At 43.2% G+C, this 17,183-nt stretch overlaps 1 protein-coding gene across 2 annotated transcripts in view; it reads right to left on the reverse strand.

The window, feature by feature from the left end:
* Positions 1–17,183, reverse strand: part of Gli3 (GLI family zinc finger 3) — a 265,017-nt gene that overhangs the window by 167,531 nt on the left and 80,303 nt on the right. For both annotated transcript variants that reach the window (XM_037205928.1, XM_028860020.2), the window contains one exon: positions 14,919–15,161. In XM_037205928.1, coding sequence (XP_037061823.1) covers positions 14,919–15,161 — 243 coding nt within the window. The remainder of the gene's footprint in view (positions 1–14,918; positions 15,162–17,183) is intronic.

Genomic DNA, 17,183 nt, shown 5'->3' on the forward strand with positions numbered 1-17,183 from the left:
TTTTAAATTAAATAAAAATAAACCCATTAAATAAATGAGGCATGCTGTAAAATCACTTTGTAAAGAGAGCCCAGTATTTGCACAGGGATAAAGGAAGACAATTCACAAATAAACAAACAAGGAGAAACCTTCTCTTCCACCTGACACATACCTCCTTCTCCAGAACAGTACCTGAGGCCGGGGGAATCACAGTAGATTCTCCTTACAGCTCATTAAGTGGATTACAGGCCACAGCCTCTAAGTTTCTTTCTACCCTTAAGACTCCCAGAAAACCAGCTGGCATTGCTCAGCTAGTTCCTCCATCAGGGTACAGAGGCAACAAAGTAGGTTGGGCTCCAGAGAATGAGGTCAGGATCAGAAGGATATCCTAAAAGATGTTTCAGCAGGAAGTGAGCACCAAACACAAGCACCCCCCCCCCTCACATGCCACCCTGATGAGGGGGTCACATCACTGCCTCCACTGTGGCTAGCACTGTCCTACCCGGTCCAAAAACCTCCCCAGTACTTCAAAACGCTGAAGGTTTCCTTCAGTCCCGAAAACTAAGAGAGATACACTTTTGTAGGAAGGTTTAAAGAATCGGTTTTTAAAAACGTAAGCACTGGAGCCAGTGAAATGGAACAGAGGATGGATGGATGAAGGTGCCTACAGCCGAATTTAAAGATCTGAGCCCAACCAGAAGGAAACACGGTGGAAAGAGAGAACTGGCTCCATCAAGTTGTCCTTTGACACACAAATAAATAAATGTGAGTTAAAAATTACTTGGAAACATAAATAGGACACAAAAACATACTCCCTCCGTTTCAAGGAAAAGAAGAAAAAGCTCTGAATCCTTGGGTTGTTTCTGTCTCTCTGCCTGGCTCTTTGGCAAAAGGAGGCTGGCATCCAAACAAAGCTAGAAACTGAAGGATAAGTAAAGATACTCCTTTGCTTCTCAATACAATTAGCTCACAAGTAAGGACACAGCGTACCCAGGAGCCAGCCATCACCTCTGCTGCCAAGTTCATTAACCTCCAAAACTCAATGGGCCAATGCAAGCACGGTGCTTCTCAATCTGCATGTGGCCTCATTCATAGCTCACCAAGTCACCACCACTCTAGGGTCAGGAACAGCAGGGCTGGCTTGTGCTCACACACCACATCTTCACTCTGCAGGGCAACTCCTGAGAACGAGGGCCAGTCACCACTTTATCACCCAGCTCTATGTGATGGAGCTTGGAACTGGGGTCTTACTGCTGAACACAAAACAGCAGAAGGATGTATGCCTTAGAGTCACACACACCTGGTAGCTCACTATGCCATGGCCTCTTGAGAAAACCTGCAGGTGACTAGCAAGAGCGCTGCATCCAAAGAGCAAGGCTGCACTGTTACCCAACAAGAAAGATTAGAAGAAAGCAACAAAATAGAATATCCTACTGAAGGAGATTTCCAAAAAGGAGGTAGGAGGTGCATCCCTAAACTCTCTTCCTTTGGAAAGGTGTCTTAGTGAGGTTATCTATCGCTGTGATAAAATGCCATGACCAAAACCAACTTGGGGAGGAAAGGATTTATTTCATCTTACACTTGCATGTTACAGTCGATCACTGAGGGAAGTCAGATCAGTAACATCAGGCAGGAACCTAGAGGCAGAAACTGATGCAGAGGCCATGGAGGAATGTGGCTTACAGGCATTCCCCTCCCCCCAAGGTGTGCTCAACCTGCTTTAAGGCACCCAGGACCACCAGTCCAGGGACAGCACAGCCCACGATGAGGTGGACCCTCCCACACCGATCACTAGTTAAGAAAATGCCCTACAGGCTTGCCTACAGCTCAATTTTATGGAGAGATTTTCTTAGTGGGGATTCCCTTCTCTCAGATGACTCTAGCTCAGTGGTTCTCAACCTGTGTGCTGCAACCCCCTTTCGGTCCCACGTCAATACAATACAATACAATTCATAACAATAGCAAAATTACAGTTATGAAGTAGCAATGAAATCCTTTTATAGTTGGGGGTCACCACAACATGAGGAACTGTATTAAAGGGTCACAGCATTAGGAAGGCAGAGAACCACTGCTCTAGCTTGTGTCAAGTTGACAAAAAACTAGCCATCACAGAAGGCGTAGGGAATGTCAAGGGGGAACCACTGACCTCCACCCTGACTGGGCATCTCCAAAGCCCACCACTGTGTTTCCAGGCTAAAGAACACACAGCTGCCCATAGGAAATAGTAACATCAAATAACCAAGCATACAAGGCAAGCCCAGTATTGATGACCCAAACCTGAATAGCATGTGCCCAACAATCTGTTACTACTGTGAGCCATGCAAAGATGTAGATAAAAACACATTTCCAAAAGTTGTGGTGAGAAAACAAAACTGAGGAATGAAATTGCACTATGGGCAATCAGAAGGCCCTAGAAAACCAATCACTTCTGTCCTTACTGGATTTTAGGGGCAGATACTATGTGCCAACCAGGCATGCAAAGGATGTACAGGTTTGACTAATGAGGTAAGGAGCAGAAAGAATCAGCAGTGATACACTCATGCCATCACAGCAAGGCCCTGATGGGTTTACTACGGAGCAATGAACCTGCATGCTAAAATGCCAGCAAGGATCAAGATGAACTCACATGAAATCTGTCCTCGAATGTCTAGAATTCAAGGAACATTTCAGATTGCATTCAGAACTCCTCGTAAATTAACGATAGTCAGACACGAAAGTTAATAACAGCTGGAATAGATCAAGCAGAAGGAGAGCGGGCACTGGCATGTCTGTTACGCGAATTTCTTAGAGTCCATAAATTTGATATTTGGAGGGAAGAAGGGAAATGTTAATTAGGGGAAATTTCATACTGGATTTAATTTTGCCATGGAGCCAAAGCTCTATTGTAAAAAACCCCCTTGGAATCAGAAATCACCGTCACCAGACCTGGGCCCTGCCTTTCATCTTACCAGTTCAAACTTGTCAATGTGTGACTTAATTGTTTTCGTGTGTTGTTTCATACTTTCTCTCCCCCAAATACAAAATCAAGAGCTAGGGCCATACTTTTATTTTACTATATGTAGAGATCAATTAATAGGTGTGTGTGTGTGTGTGTGTGTGTGTGTGTGTGTGAGAGAGAGAGAGAGAGAGAGAGAGAGAGAGAGAGAGAGAGAGAGAGAGAGAGAATATCTAAGCCATCCCTCTGCCTTCTCTAAAAGGCTTTAATCATTTTCCATAATTTTTAGACTTCTCTAGTTAAAGGTTTCTCTAGGGATCACAGTCACTCTGAAAAGTCTCGACGTTCACTTGTCTTACTTTCCAGACACAGAAGGAGTATTGTTATGACACCTATCTGGATTATATAGACCCAGATCTAGCTCAGGTAAGTCTCCTGGAATGCAACTTGAGACAGGTGGGGACTAATGCCTCATGGATGACTTTAATGCAAACATCAGCCCTAGCTGCACGTTCCTGGGTAAGCAGAAGGTTCCAGAGGCTTCCACACTTGATTTCCCACTTGGTGTCTTGATGTCAATCTTGTCCCTTCTTAATAACCGTTTCTCCAACGACTGGTTGAGAGTTGCCATGTTTGGCTTTAGCCTACACTAGCTTTGTCATCCACATTTTTCTTTTTCATCTTTTCTCATAATTTGTTCCTCTGATCCTTCAATCATGCTTAAGAACCTTCCGGTTTATCTGAGATGCCAAAGTCAAGAGACAATGAACTGTCCATCTTAATGGGACTATTCAACATTTAGGCGGACCCCACTTTGCACCCCTCCAAATAAAAACCCCAAGTATTTAGACTAAAGTTGGTACGTGCTCCCTGACACTTCCTCCCCTGTGGATGAGAGAAAAGGTTGCTGCCCTGTGCAAAGCCACAGAGGACAGATTGGGTATCTCACAGTGACCTCCGTGTTACTGGTGGCTCTGGGTACAGAAAAGGTATAGGGAGCACCTGATTTTGTGCCATCTGTTGACATAGCGAAGTTCCTAGTCCATAAAGTCACTGCCCTTTAGAAATGGGAGTTCAAAAATTAAGTAGGGATTGTTGATCCATTGAGAGAGCCTGTGTTCCAAGTGCTACTGTGCCATCAAGAGAATTGGGAGTAGCAGAGCACAACTGGGCAGACAAGGTAGAAAAGCCAGGCACCCAGGACCTCCCTCCTTCACCCCAAACCGCAGGCCTGGGGCTCAGGTTCAAATGTGTACACGATCCTAGGTGACCCTCGGTTTCTTCGAGGTAAAATGTGTTTCCACACAAACTGAAAAGGTATAGTAAGGTCCTCGGACCAGCAATTGGCAAAAGTAAGTATTCCACACAGGGGCCTCCCTAAATGGGAGTACAGAGAGAACTGAGAGCCTTCCCATAACGAAGTCATGTGTAACTACTTTCTTTGAGGCAGCATTAATTAACTAGAAATTTCTCATGATCACCCACATTAGACCCACCTGAACACAAAAGTAAAAATGATGAGAATTTGTCCCTGTGCACATGAACTGTGAACCAATAGCTGAGGGGGCCTAGCTCAGAACTGGATCAGGCCCTCTGGATAAGTGAGACAGCTGATTAGCTTGAACTGTTTGGGAGGCCCCCAGGCAGTGGGACCTTTAGGGCATGAGCTGGTTTTCTGAAGCCTGGGGCCTATGCTGAGACACTTCTGCTCAGCCTGGGTGCAGGGAGGAGGGGACTGGACCTGCTTGGACTGAATTTACCTGGCTGAGCTGAATTCCCAGTGCTTGGGTAGAGTCCTTGCCCTGGAGGGGATGTCCCCCTGCCAGGGGAGTCCTTGCCCTGGAGGAGATGGGAATGGGGGGTGGATTGGGGGGAGGGAGGGCAGGAGGAGGGAGGACAGGGGAATTCGTGGCTGATATGTAAAATTAAATTAAATTATAAAATTTTTTAAAAATGATGAGAATTGGGGATTGAGAGATGACTTCACTGTAAAGAACCCGCACTCTTTCTCCAGAGGACCTAAGCTTGGTTCCCAGTACCATGGCCTGCAACTCCAATTCCAGGGAATCTGATTAGCTCTCTGACTTCCATGGGCACCACATTTGTATTCACAAACTCACTCGCATAAACATATAAAAAAAAATAAATTAAAATCTTTGAGTGGTGGTGAGAAGTGACCAGAAGCAGCCACCTAAGCACTGGGATGGTCCTGAGTAGCACACAGAGCCACAGGTGGAGATATCCTCCCCAATTCCAAAAACTTGCACCCCAAATCTTACACATAGCACTACCAGTACTAGGTCCTCAAGACAGAGCTTCTGAGCTTCCCCTAGTCATAGAGCCCGACCCATCAGACCTGCTCCTTGCATAGGCTTGGACCATCATTTGAAATTTTGTCGGTTAGGAAGCCCAAGAGAAGAACCTCAGATTGTAAGTCAAACCAGGCTCAAACCTCAGGTATAAAAACAGACAACTTCTCAGCCTACTTGGGCTTTGATATCCTCATCTATCAAACGGGAAGTCTAGGCAACATCTCATGAAATTGCATGAATTTAGAAGTTCAAGGACAGAGACTGTGATATAAAATGCTTCACAGAGAGAGGCCTCTATGTCTGTGGCCACAGTTTCTAGGGAGGGGGCTTCCTAGATGGGTGGTTGTATCAGCCTGCTAAGCACTCTTCTGCATTCTACCCCCTTCTGCCAGGGTAACAGTCCTAAAACAAAAATCAAGTCACACTGAACCTCCCCTCCCACGTGTCTCCCCAGACCACCCCACTTCATGGCTAGGACACTTGCCCCTTCTCACCTCAGCCTTTTGGCTTCTGGTTCCCCCTCCCCCTCAAGAGCAGCAGCACATCTCCAGTTGCATAGCCTCAGGACACATCTGTTATCCCTTCTTGAGGGCTCTGACTAGGTATTTGGCATGTGATTCCTCTCACCAGCTTTGAGATCAAGGACATGGTTTGGCAAACACCAACCATTTACGACATTGTCTCAGTCACAGCAGACTCTCAAAAAAAAAAAGAGTTTTTGAAATGAGGAAAAATGTCAGGTACTGTACACTTATATAGGTCATATCCGTGTGATGAGCTAGAGGGTCTGGGACCTAGAAAGGTATCCAGGAGCCTCCAACTGTTCTCTGACTATGTCCCTAGGTCATAAGTTTTACAGCAATGTAATAGATACATAATACAGTTAAAATATCAATGACAAAAGGCACAATATAAAGATGCATCTCCCTAGATGTGAGGGGGGTTAGTATGTACATATTATAAAAGCAAGCCGCATACAGAGTTGAAATGGTTAATCCCCAATAGCCCAGAAGGCCTCCTGGAGATGGCATTACAACAATCCTGTGGCAGAGAGGTGAGAAGAGTAGCCTAGGGAGAGAGGAACACTTGCAAAGGCCTAGAGACCAAAAAGAGTTCTGATACACAGGAGGACCTGGAAGGAAGCCTTTGTGGCTGACGGGATTTCAGGGGGAGGGGAAGAGCTGGGAGGGATCACAGTCCTCCTGGTAGGGAATAAGGCCACAGGAAAACCACCATATTATGCAACTCTCTTCTAGGCCCTGAGAACTGGAGGATGCGACGACGGGGGTGGGGCAGGGGTGGAAGCATTCCTTACAAAGGGGAAAACAGGAACAAGGCGAGGAGCCTTGAAATCCTGCCCAATTTGAAAGCAGGCTGAACCCAAGAAGGCAAGTCAAAAGAAGAGGGACTGTTTGTTTCTCAGCACCTCTATGTACACTTCTCTGCTCCTCTTTATATTACCTAGGAAACAGGCTCCTCCTTTGATTCAAGGCTCAAGTTAGAGCACAATCAGCATGTAGATTTGGGTCCCCCCAGTGGACAAGGTAAACACCCGCTCCCTAGAGTGGGCTCCCATTGACCAACACAATGTGTGCTGATTAGGTCCAAGACCCCCACAGGGAGGCCAGTGTCTCCTCCTCCAGGGTTCCAGCATCTCCCATCAGATTATTTCAGGCCAGGAGGATTGAAGGCTCATTCCACTAATGTGAGTCTTTGTTCTTCTTCTTTTCCCCGACATTTTGGCTACTGGATTGCCCAGCTTCATCTCCCTTGTTATTGCTAACTCCATCTCCAGCTGAACAAAGGTCCTTCAAACAGTTTTTCTGGCTTGACTGACATGTGGGGATTCAGGAGCTTCCCAATAAAATGGATTCAATGGTTTGCATTTTCTCGTTGTGAAATTTTCTCATTGATGGTTAAAAATAAATAAATAAATAAAAGTCTTCCTACAAAATACTTAGTTCTTTAGAAAAGCAGCCACATGATTTTTCATGTTTGGGATTGGTAATTTGGGTTCAGAATACTGTGATTATTGGGGGTCGCCTAGTAGAGACAAGAGCAACAGCTGGACAACAAGAAGAAAAATGCCATTATGTTGTCTTCATATGAAAATATAAAATGCTGTCCAAAATGGTGGTGATCAGCCAGCCAGGGAGGTTGCGGAAGGCATGCTCAGGTGGGGTGGAGGATGGGGTAAATCCACAAAGGAGGGTAAATTCAAGTCTGAAGCAGGGAAGCTCTCAGTTTGCAACACTTACCCAGAGGTTTGTCAACTCTCACAAGCCAGGCACCATGTCCCTGGGGTCTTCCTGGACTGGATCCAGAACAGATCCTGAGGACACTGCCTTGTCAGCAGCTCTCTATCCCTGTCTCTCACTGTGAAGCCACCCTCTGCCCACAAAGGTTTCTCTAGCTCCCCCTCCCCAGGCTTTCTTTGCAGTCCTGGCAAGTGGGAATGTCCTTTGACCCAGCTTTGTTTTTCTGCCTGTCTCTTCCTTAGGATTTCTTGATGGTTGCCTCCTTCAGAAAGCCTTCTGGACTGAGGAGTGAAGGTTTTCTTTCAGATGTTCCTGAAGAGTATCACATTGTCATTCCTCACAGTGACTGAGCTTTTCTCCATGCCCCACAGCTGAGGCTCTACAGAAGCAGGGCACTGCTCATTTGGTCCAGTGTCTTGGGCTATTCCCTAAGTACATGCTCAGTTAACAAACGGCTGACACAATCACAAGGCTGAGCAGTCACATCAATCAGTAAGATTTTTTTCTTTCTTTTCTTTGTTCTAAGATGAAGAAATTAATCTGACATAGAGGCCAATGGAAAATCTGGGCCCACGAAAGAAGGGAAGGCTCTAGAAAAGTAAGAGCAACTTCTTTATTTACTGGAAACCAAAGCAAAGACTTGAATTTAAAAGCTTAAATGACTGAGAAAGTAGGATACTTTTCGAAGAACACTACAAAACCCTAAACTCTATCAGGGCAATGGAACACAATAAAAGACCAAATCGGTTACTCTGTATTAATTCAAACTGTAAAAAGGCACGAAGAGAGAAAAATCAAGCCCTTTCATAGAGAAGTGTGAGGACACAGCACAAATTTATAGATGCAAGATCAAGAAAGCTAACGCAGGATAGGAGACCCGGCTTTCAAGAGACATCAAAGGTAACATTCTTTAATTATACAAGAAAAAGGAGGAGGGCCAAGGATAATGTTGCCTCCATTAGGAGAGGGAAAGGAAGCCGTTAGAAGCTGGCTAGAAAAGGGCAGGGGTCACTGTTTCCATATTTCTCTCTAAAAAAGAAGAAAGCAAAACAGGAGGGCGGGAGATGGCCACGGAGAGAAAGGAACCCAAGACAGTGCCATTTGGGTGGGTGCCAAATTGAGAAGGGAATAAAAATCACATGGCATTTTTAGAAAACTTTGTCCTTGCTTCTGAGCTGAGCTGTGATGTGAGGTCTCATTAACATGAGCTTCACACTGGCTGGACAAGGATCACTAGGGACATTATTACCAAAATCGTGAATTACTGAGGTTATTGGAGAAAAGGGCAAGCAAGCACTATGCTCCCCAGCTTCAGGAAAAATACCCAGCAGTCCCATCTTACATGAGTGTCACTTCAATTAAGACAGACAGCTCTACTGTGCTAGTCCCACTGTATTAAAGGAGCTTTCACATCCCTTCTGTGACTAACCAATCAACTTATTCCAAAGGGCCACGAGTCATCTTGCAAGTAAAACCTAGCAACTTTCTACCTCTTAGAGGGGACTGCATGGTACATAATGACTAACCCTACGATCACAACAGAAGCAACTACATCTCTTCCCATGTCAACAGAGTAACCTCTGTTGAGCAGGCTGTGGAACTTTAATCTCCAACATGGCCAAGGTCAAACAATCTAACAGTCCCCCAGCTATGGCAGGATGGGGGCCTCCTCCCAAACCTTCCCAGGGAAATCTGGTGGGCAAAAAAGCCAAGAGCAGTCTTCAACCTAATCACACTGCTCCAAAAGAGATTTGGCTATGGTACAGTAACAACCAGAGGAAGTTATCATAATGTGTTTAAACATGAGACTGGCATGGCTCTTTAGTGTCCAGGATGGGAAATTATCTTGGAAGATGGTATTTAAAGGAGTCCTATCTAACTGGCCTAGGTGAAGCAATCACATGACCAGAAACACAAAGGCAGGAAGCATCAGAGTCAAGGTCCAAAGGGAGCCAGTTCTAAGTGATGCAAGGAGATGTTAGTGGGAGGCATGGGAGGAGCTGTCCATCTTGCCACCGGCTAAATTTTGTCTCAAGAAACATGGTCTCCTTTTCTTTCTTTTTCTCATCTGTGTGGCCTTCTAGTAAATCTGCTTAATTAACTTTTCTCCAAATGCTACAGTACTTTTCTCAGTTACCTGACTCCCACTTTCACTCACCATCTCTCAACCTTCATTAGGAAAAGTCCAAACCCAGAATACTAGAATTATCCCCACTTCTGTAATGTTTTAATCACCTTGCAAAGTAGCTATGAGATCTGTGGAATGTAGCTGTGAAAGTCTATAGCAATGGCTTACTGTTTCCACTCTGGGCTGCTGTATGGAAGCCACATCATTATATTAAGCTTTTGAGAAAAGACAAGGAGAGCAGAGAGTCTTGATTTCACAAATAAGTTATGCAAGGGTTTAGAGACTTTCTGATAGCCTCACTCCTCCCCTCCCTACAACTCAAGACTAACAGCTAGAAAGCAAGATAGTCAGCATAGCCCCCAGAGAATGACCTAGCATCAATGGCTCTACTTAAATAATCTAACATTCAGAAGGGAAATGAAAGCTTCTGATTGGCTCACCAGCAGTTCTCCAAAGAGGAAGAGACAATCTGGATGAAGCTGGAGCTGTGCGCTAAGGGAACTGTCATTACCTTTGCAGTTCGGTCAACACCAAACTGTTCATTTGTGCCTTGTAGGCATTTTTGTCTCTACAGTCTCAAGATGACAATTGCAAAGTAGAAGAAATGTGAGCAGGTGCACCTATTAAATATGTAAAATACATATCCTCTTCCCCCTCAGTCAGAAGATATATTTCTAAGGCATGTGGAAAGTCAGCTAACAGAAAGATAGACAGGTAAGAAAAAAATACTTGCATGTGCTTTTTTTTTTCTTTTAAAGCACACAAGACTATAAGTGGGCTCAGCACAATAGCTTTCCACAGAAAATAAATGCAAACCAATTAAAAATTCCATTTCTTTTCTTTAAGCTAATTCCTCAGGTTTTGCTAATTAGCAACTAATAGTTCTGTCATTTGAGCTGGGGAACATAAGGGAGAATACCAGTGGTGTGTTTTCAATCAAAGCATTTGCATGCAAGAATGCATCATATTTTCCATGAAGAATTACTGCTTGGGAGCAGGGCGGGGAGGACGGCAGTCTGTGCACAACTATGAAACTATGAAGGAGACTTGAACTTTTGAAAAAGAAGAAACCTTTCTGCTCCCTTTAGCAAGGGACTAAGACCTTCTATGACATGCTCAATGACTCCACCAAACTTCACACACAGAACCCTCCAGGGCGGCTACAGAACTACACTCTTCACAGTGAGAAGGAAGACAGTGAAACGCATGTTTCCTGGAAAAGTTAAGCGTCAGTCAGGGTACAGAGAATGCTTGAACTTATTATGTCACCTGCCTTTGCAAGTTTATAAAACAATAAATGTATGGCAGTAAATGAAAGCAGCGGGTGATGGTGGTTTGAACTACCTGGCTACAGATGGAGCAGGAGGAGAAAAACGTTGCTGATCAATCTTTGGGCAAGAGACTGAGTCTCTTAACCTGACCCCAGTATAAGCTGATAGGGTACCTAAATCTAGCCCCCCTCATGGTATCCCAAGTTATAACACATGAGGGATGCTGTGGCCAAGAGGTTGTCAGCACCACATCATGTCTGAGCCACGCAGCTTGCATGCTTTTTTTTCTTGCCCTGATATACAGCCCATCCACAGCTACCCTTCATGAGAGAACACCCACCCCACCCCACTCCACTGTGTGGATTTTATTCCAAACACATGTTGAGAATGTTTGAAGTGCCCGCTATCCTGGGCTTTCTTTCTTTTTTCTTTCCTTTTTGAGTTTTTAAAGTCAAACCCACAAAACCTAACATACTTTGAATTCCACCTAACTACAATTTGTGAAGATGCATCACTGCATACCCAAGTATGATAAAATCTTATGCAATAAAAATTTTACATATGTCCTTTTGAAGGGAAAAAGATGTTTTGTTTTTTTCTTCCCTTTTCTGGTCTTACAGGAAACCTACCCACACTTTAGAAATACAAAGTTAGTATATATAGAAGCACAGAGCAGGCATTTGAAAAGTCTACATTTTCCAACCACAGATAATTGAAGGAATTACCGAGTGTTTATAGCCAGCCACATTGGCCTGATGGACTCTTTTTTATCCAGCTGTCTCAGAGAGCTGGCAAACACAGGAGAGAGGAATGAGGGGCCTATAGAGATGCTTCTGAGCAGTGAGTTACAAAGGTCTCCAATGCACTTAGGTTTGGCTTGCACTGCGGGAGTGAGGCAGGCTTTACCCACAAGAAACAGAAATGAAATAAAATGTAATGCCTCTTTCAAATACATGTTTTAAATTCTTAGGATATTTATTACCTTTAGCTCATATTAGTCACTAGCTTTGCCTGGGTAATTAAATCCATGTCAGGTATGCAGATTTGATCATAAACACCTAAAAAAATCCACTTGAGATGTAAATAGAATATTAAATAGCCAAACAGGGTTCTAAAAAAAGTCATACCTTATCTAATTCAAGCTTAGTTTAGTCTTTAATTACTTCATATCAACAAATAATACTATACCTTTTTTCTGTGTTTTCATTTATTATGTAAAGTATTTCCTGCTAAAAATTTAAAATTTTAGCACCTCTTATACAAACTAAAAAGCTTCACAATGTCTTTACTTATGGAACAGACAAAAGTCAGAGTAAACTGGGGTCCCATGAGAAAGCCAGCCTTTAAAAAAGGTACCGGGCATGGCTCTTGCCACCCCAAGGCTCCCTTCCTAGTTACAAGCGCACTGATTTTCTAAGCTGTCAGAAAAACAAAGCACCACAAACAAAATACACTGCACCCTCACAGAAATGGCATGGCTTACAGAGTGAGCCAACCACATGATGATAGTGATGGAGGAAGAGAAGAAATAAAGGGAAAAGTAGACAGAAGAAGAGGAGCAGAATAGCACTTAGCATGTGCTGGGGTTTAGGAAAGACTCCATTTCATTGTCTCAATTGCAGAAGAAACCCAAGGCACAGACAGTCATATCATCACACATACTTGAGAAGAAGGAAATGGCCCTTGGAAGTCAACATATCGGGTCAAGGTCACAGGGCTAATAAGTGGAGCACTGGAATCTAAATCCAAATCTACACAGTTTTAAAGAGTTTCGGAACAAAACTACATAATGCTCCCAAGTTAGGGAAACCATTGGTGAGGACCTCAGAATTCATTTGCCATGGGACTACAGGCGATGGATCTGATCATAGACTAGAACATTAGTTCAACATTCTTTTATATAATACAGTAGGAAATCACAAGAACAATCAACTTATAAGTACTATATCCTCAAACTAGAAAAACAATAAATGAGTATAAATCCTAATGTGAGCTCTCCTGGCGCTGTTAGTTAATGCGACTTTGGTGAAGCCAGGAACTGGGTCACACGGACCGCTGAGCGAGGGGTCCCTGATGAAAAGAAAGCCAGCCCCTCAAACGATGGGGAGAGACTCAACGGGAAACTGTTAAAACAAAGAACAAGCTGCACAGTGGACAGAAAGTTAACGGTCCCACTACCATCAACCAACAGAAAGAAGTGTTCATCTGCTGTCTGGACTAATTAAACACCTCACTAATTAGTGGGCATCTGGAAGAAAAACAAAACAAAACAAAACATCACTGTGATGGGAAAAGCTTGTGTTCACACAAAAAGACAAAACACTGCAAGGAGCTTGTAGGCGGGTAGCTAGGCTTGATCTTAAAAAAAAAAAAAAGTAAGTGTACTACTCACTATGAGACTATCTGAATACAGGTGGGGAGTATATAGGAATCTCCAATGGTTTCTGCATGAATGATATTCAAGAGACCACAAATAAAAACACAATGAAAGACACTTCAAAATGTGATCAGAGAAAAAAAATCCCACAAACATTATTTTATATCTTCAGTCATAAAAAGTCAAGGAAAAACAAAATGAAATAAGCCCTAACAGAGGAAAGAAATATAGTTGTCCAAACACTTCCATTCTATTTCTGAGTCTATACACACCTTTTCAGTAATGGACCAATGAGCATTTTTTTTTTCTTCAAGAAAAGCACTTAACTTTCCTAAACACTGATGAAAAAAAAAATTCCAATCCAAACAACCATTTTCCATGTTTAGAGAGAGAGAGAGAAAGAGAGAGAGAGAAAGAAAGAAAAAGAAAGAAAGAAAGAAAGAAAGAAAGAAAGAAAGAAAGAAAGAAAGAAAGAAAGAAAGAAAGAAAGAAAGAGCCCTTCCACTTAAAAAGTATTGCTTTCCCATTTTTTTTTTCCAACAATATACTCTGGTGGGGAAGCGGTTGCTGGGACTTAAGGTTGCTTGCAAGAGGCTTTGATCTGGTGAGTGAGTGTTCCCCTCTGCTTCCAGCTAACTAACGAAGGGATGAAATTAGCTTTTATCCTGGGCACTTTCTTGAGCAAAATAACATGCTCTAATCAGCTGTCCTCACTAATCAGTCATCTGGCTAATGACCTTTTGCCTTAAAACACTAAAATTTCTGAATGATGTGGGAAAAGGGAAACACAAACCAGTCTTCCTCTCTGGAGCTCAATGGATCATCTGGAATTGGAGCCAGGAAGGTTAAATGGCAACCATATCCTGGCAAGGCGATAAATCTGTAATCAGGAGCCTCCAGCTTTGCCACCTCAACAGGACTTGCATTACTCAGAGCCAAATTATATTCTTAAACCAGAAACAGGCCTGAAGTAAACTCAGCCCGTGTGTACTTACCTTATAGTCAGCCTCTGCAAAGAACTATCCTATACTTAGGTTCAGAGTCCTGTTAAACTTCTTTAATTCTATTAGGACTAGAAAGGCAACTTCCTGTGTCTCAGGCAGGCTTGTAAGGAGTAGGGCTCACTGGAGACTTCCACAGCAACAAATTTAGCACCGGATTGTTAAAACTAGTTTGTTTTAACAAATCATTAAGCATGGGAATAGCAAAAACCATTAAAGCAAAAACTATGAAACATGATAAGAACGGTCATCAAAGGCTTTTAATATAGCCTGCTTTAATAGTTTCCCATTCTCAACCCAATTTTCTCAAAGCATGTCTGCAGAGCTAGAGCATATGCGATTCAAAGCCCAGCAAATATCTATGTGGATTCTTGACAAAACCATCTTCCTGAACCCTTACACCCTGAAAAGCCTGACACTGCTTAGACTATAAGAAAATGTCACTCTCTAAGAAGAATGGATAAGAAAAAGTAGGGAAAAAAAAACACAAAATTAAACATTTTTATAAATAGTAGAGTCAATAACTCACACAGCACATGCTTGTAGGCATACACACCCACCCACCCACCCCCCATTTCCCCACCACCACACACACACCATACACAGCCCCCTACCCATGTCTCCCAGAACAAGTGTTAACTGGCTGGAAGCACTTACGGTAGTGAGGCTCCATGTAACCATTCCGGGGGTCCATGGCAAACACAGTCCCACGATAAGGGAGTGAGGGCTCCGCCAGATGTGGGAGAGATCCATGGATCTCCTTCTTGATCAGTGAGGCCCTCTCATCACTAGATGTTGAGGGCTCCTCACTGATTTTGCTGAGCCCCTGCACACTCTGAGGCTGCATAGTGATTGCGTTTCTTCTCTCTCGGTGATAGATCTGTCCAGGACTTTCATCCTCTACAGAAAGAAGGAAAATGAAAGACTTTAGAATCTACTTTAAGGAGCAATTTAAAAAAAAAAAAGTCATCAATACAGTTCTCCCTGCCTCTCTGTCAGAAAGAAGCCTCTTTGTCCTTCATGGCTACTTTGTCAACTACACACCTGTGATGGGATATTTGCAAAACAAAGTTGTCTATGAACGATGGCCCATGTTACACATGGACGAATCAAGCAGGAAGTAAGCCTGAGGCGCAAACTCACTTGAAGCTGACAAAGCAATGGAGATTCTCCTCCAAACACAATACCCTGCAGGTCCCACATGAGGCTGAAAGTTCTGCCAGCCTCCTGTCATGGATGACCAGCTTCATTCTGCTTGCCTTCAGCGTACTGAGAAGTCCAGCTGTCCAGTGGGACTCTGGGTGGTTCAAGAAGGTGCTGGGCCTTAGTTTCTTGGAAGATGACCCATTAGAGGGTCATCCAAGAAATATTGTGGGTTTCATTTTTTTTTTTTCTAAATCAGATTTGTAACCCACCAAGAGATTTAACAAGGTCAGAAATGAAATTGAATACCCCCTAGAGACAAGGGGCAAAGGTGTCAATCCGCAACAGCATAGAGCCTCCTAAGATGCACATCACATGCCTGCCCACACGTCAAAGCTGGGAACTAAGAGGGAAACTCAGTGAGACTGAAGGTCTAGGTGCAACACGACTTTGTAGGTAGGGAAGAGAAGGCCAGGGATGTTGCTCCCGGTCATGGTCTGATGTGACTCAAACCCCGAAAACCAGAAGGCTGAAATCCCACACAGTTTATCTCCAGAGCCCTAACACTTGAGCTCCCTTTGGTCTGTAGGAACCCCCATCTCTCCACCACTGTTCTCTGTAAATGTGACTGGATGACCTTTGCTAGAGCTCATGCGTAAACTTCAGTCAATCTTGCTATCTGAACCCACAGCAGGTGGATTCATTTGCCTGTTAGAATCATACACAGTAGTAAGCTTTGCACCTCAAACAAACTGCATTTAATCAGCAGTTGTTGCCCTCCCTGGCAGAAAAAGCTCACAGAAACACAGCTGTGCGGGTACTGCTTAAATATCTAACCCAAAAACTTGCATAGTCTTTATCCTTAATTAAAAATTGAAACTCTACGTAGGTATAAATAATCACACTGCTAACACCTCAGACAGACTGAACATACACCTAAATATGCAAACTTCCCTTCAAAATAACCGTAAGTAGACCTAACTCGCTAAACGTCCCCAAACCAGGAACAGTACTCACTTCTAACACTCTCAAGAGCTCTTTGTCCACTTTGGAGAAAAGCACAGCTGTGCACAGTACGTATTACTACAAACCGATAACAACCACTATTTTACCTGATGCCAGCACCAACTCTAGTGTTCTGCTTATTTGTGTGTAAAGCTTGAAAATAAACGCTGAATTATTTTACCCCAAATGCCTTGCAAAACATGATGAGGTATGCTCAAGTCTTTACAGTGAATGTGCTGACCAACACAAAGCAACTGTGAAATATTATTTTAGTATTGTTTTGTGCAGATCCTCACTTGAAACCTCATAATTAAAGGGTAAATCACAAGTTTAATCTATCAAATAACAACTAAAACCCACAAAAAAAGAGAAAGAAATGATCCCCAATTTTCACATTGATCTTCGCAAAAGCAATTCAAATCATGCTGCTGGTAATTTTAAGACAAAGTACCAAAAACAAACAAGTAAGAGCCTTCATTTTTCTTCTCCCTGTTAATACATGCAGGCATTGGTTTGCCCTGGAGATTCATTAGCAGTGAGGTTGTAGGCTACAGAAAGGACTTCAGGGTTATGCAAAAGCATATGGGCATCAAAAACACTGAAAATAACAGTTTTATAAAAAGTCCTACAACCTTCACATAGTCCAAATCATAGTTTCCACTCATTTGTGCTCTGCATTTAAAAAAAAAAAAATTTATTTAAAATTTCAAGCTAAAGTTAACTTGGAGCAGTGACGGTACATTCTGTACAACAGGAGGAGAAAAAAAAAATAAA

Source organism: Peromyscus leucopus, chromosome 5 (assembly GCF_004664715.2).
Source record: "Peromyscus leucopus breed LL Stock chromosome 5, UCI_PerLeu_2.1, whole genome shotgun sequence".
Lineage (NCBI taxonomy): Eukaryota > Metazoa > Chordata > Mammalia > Rodentia > Cricetidae > Peromyscus > Peromyscus leucopus.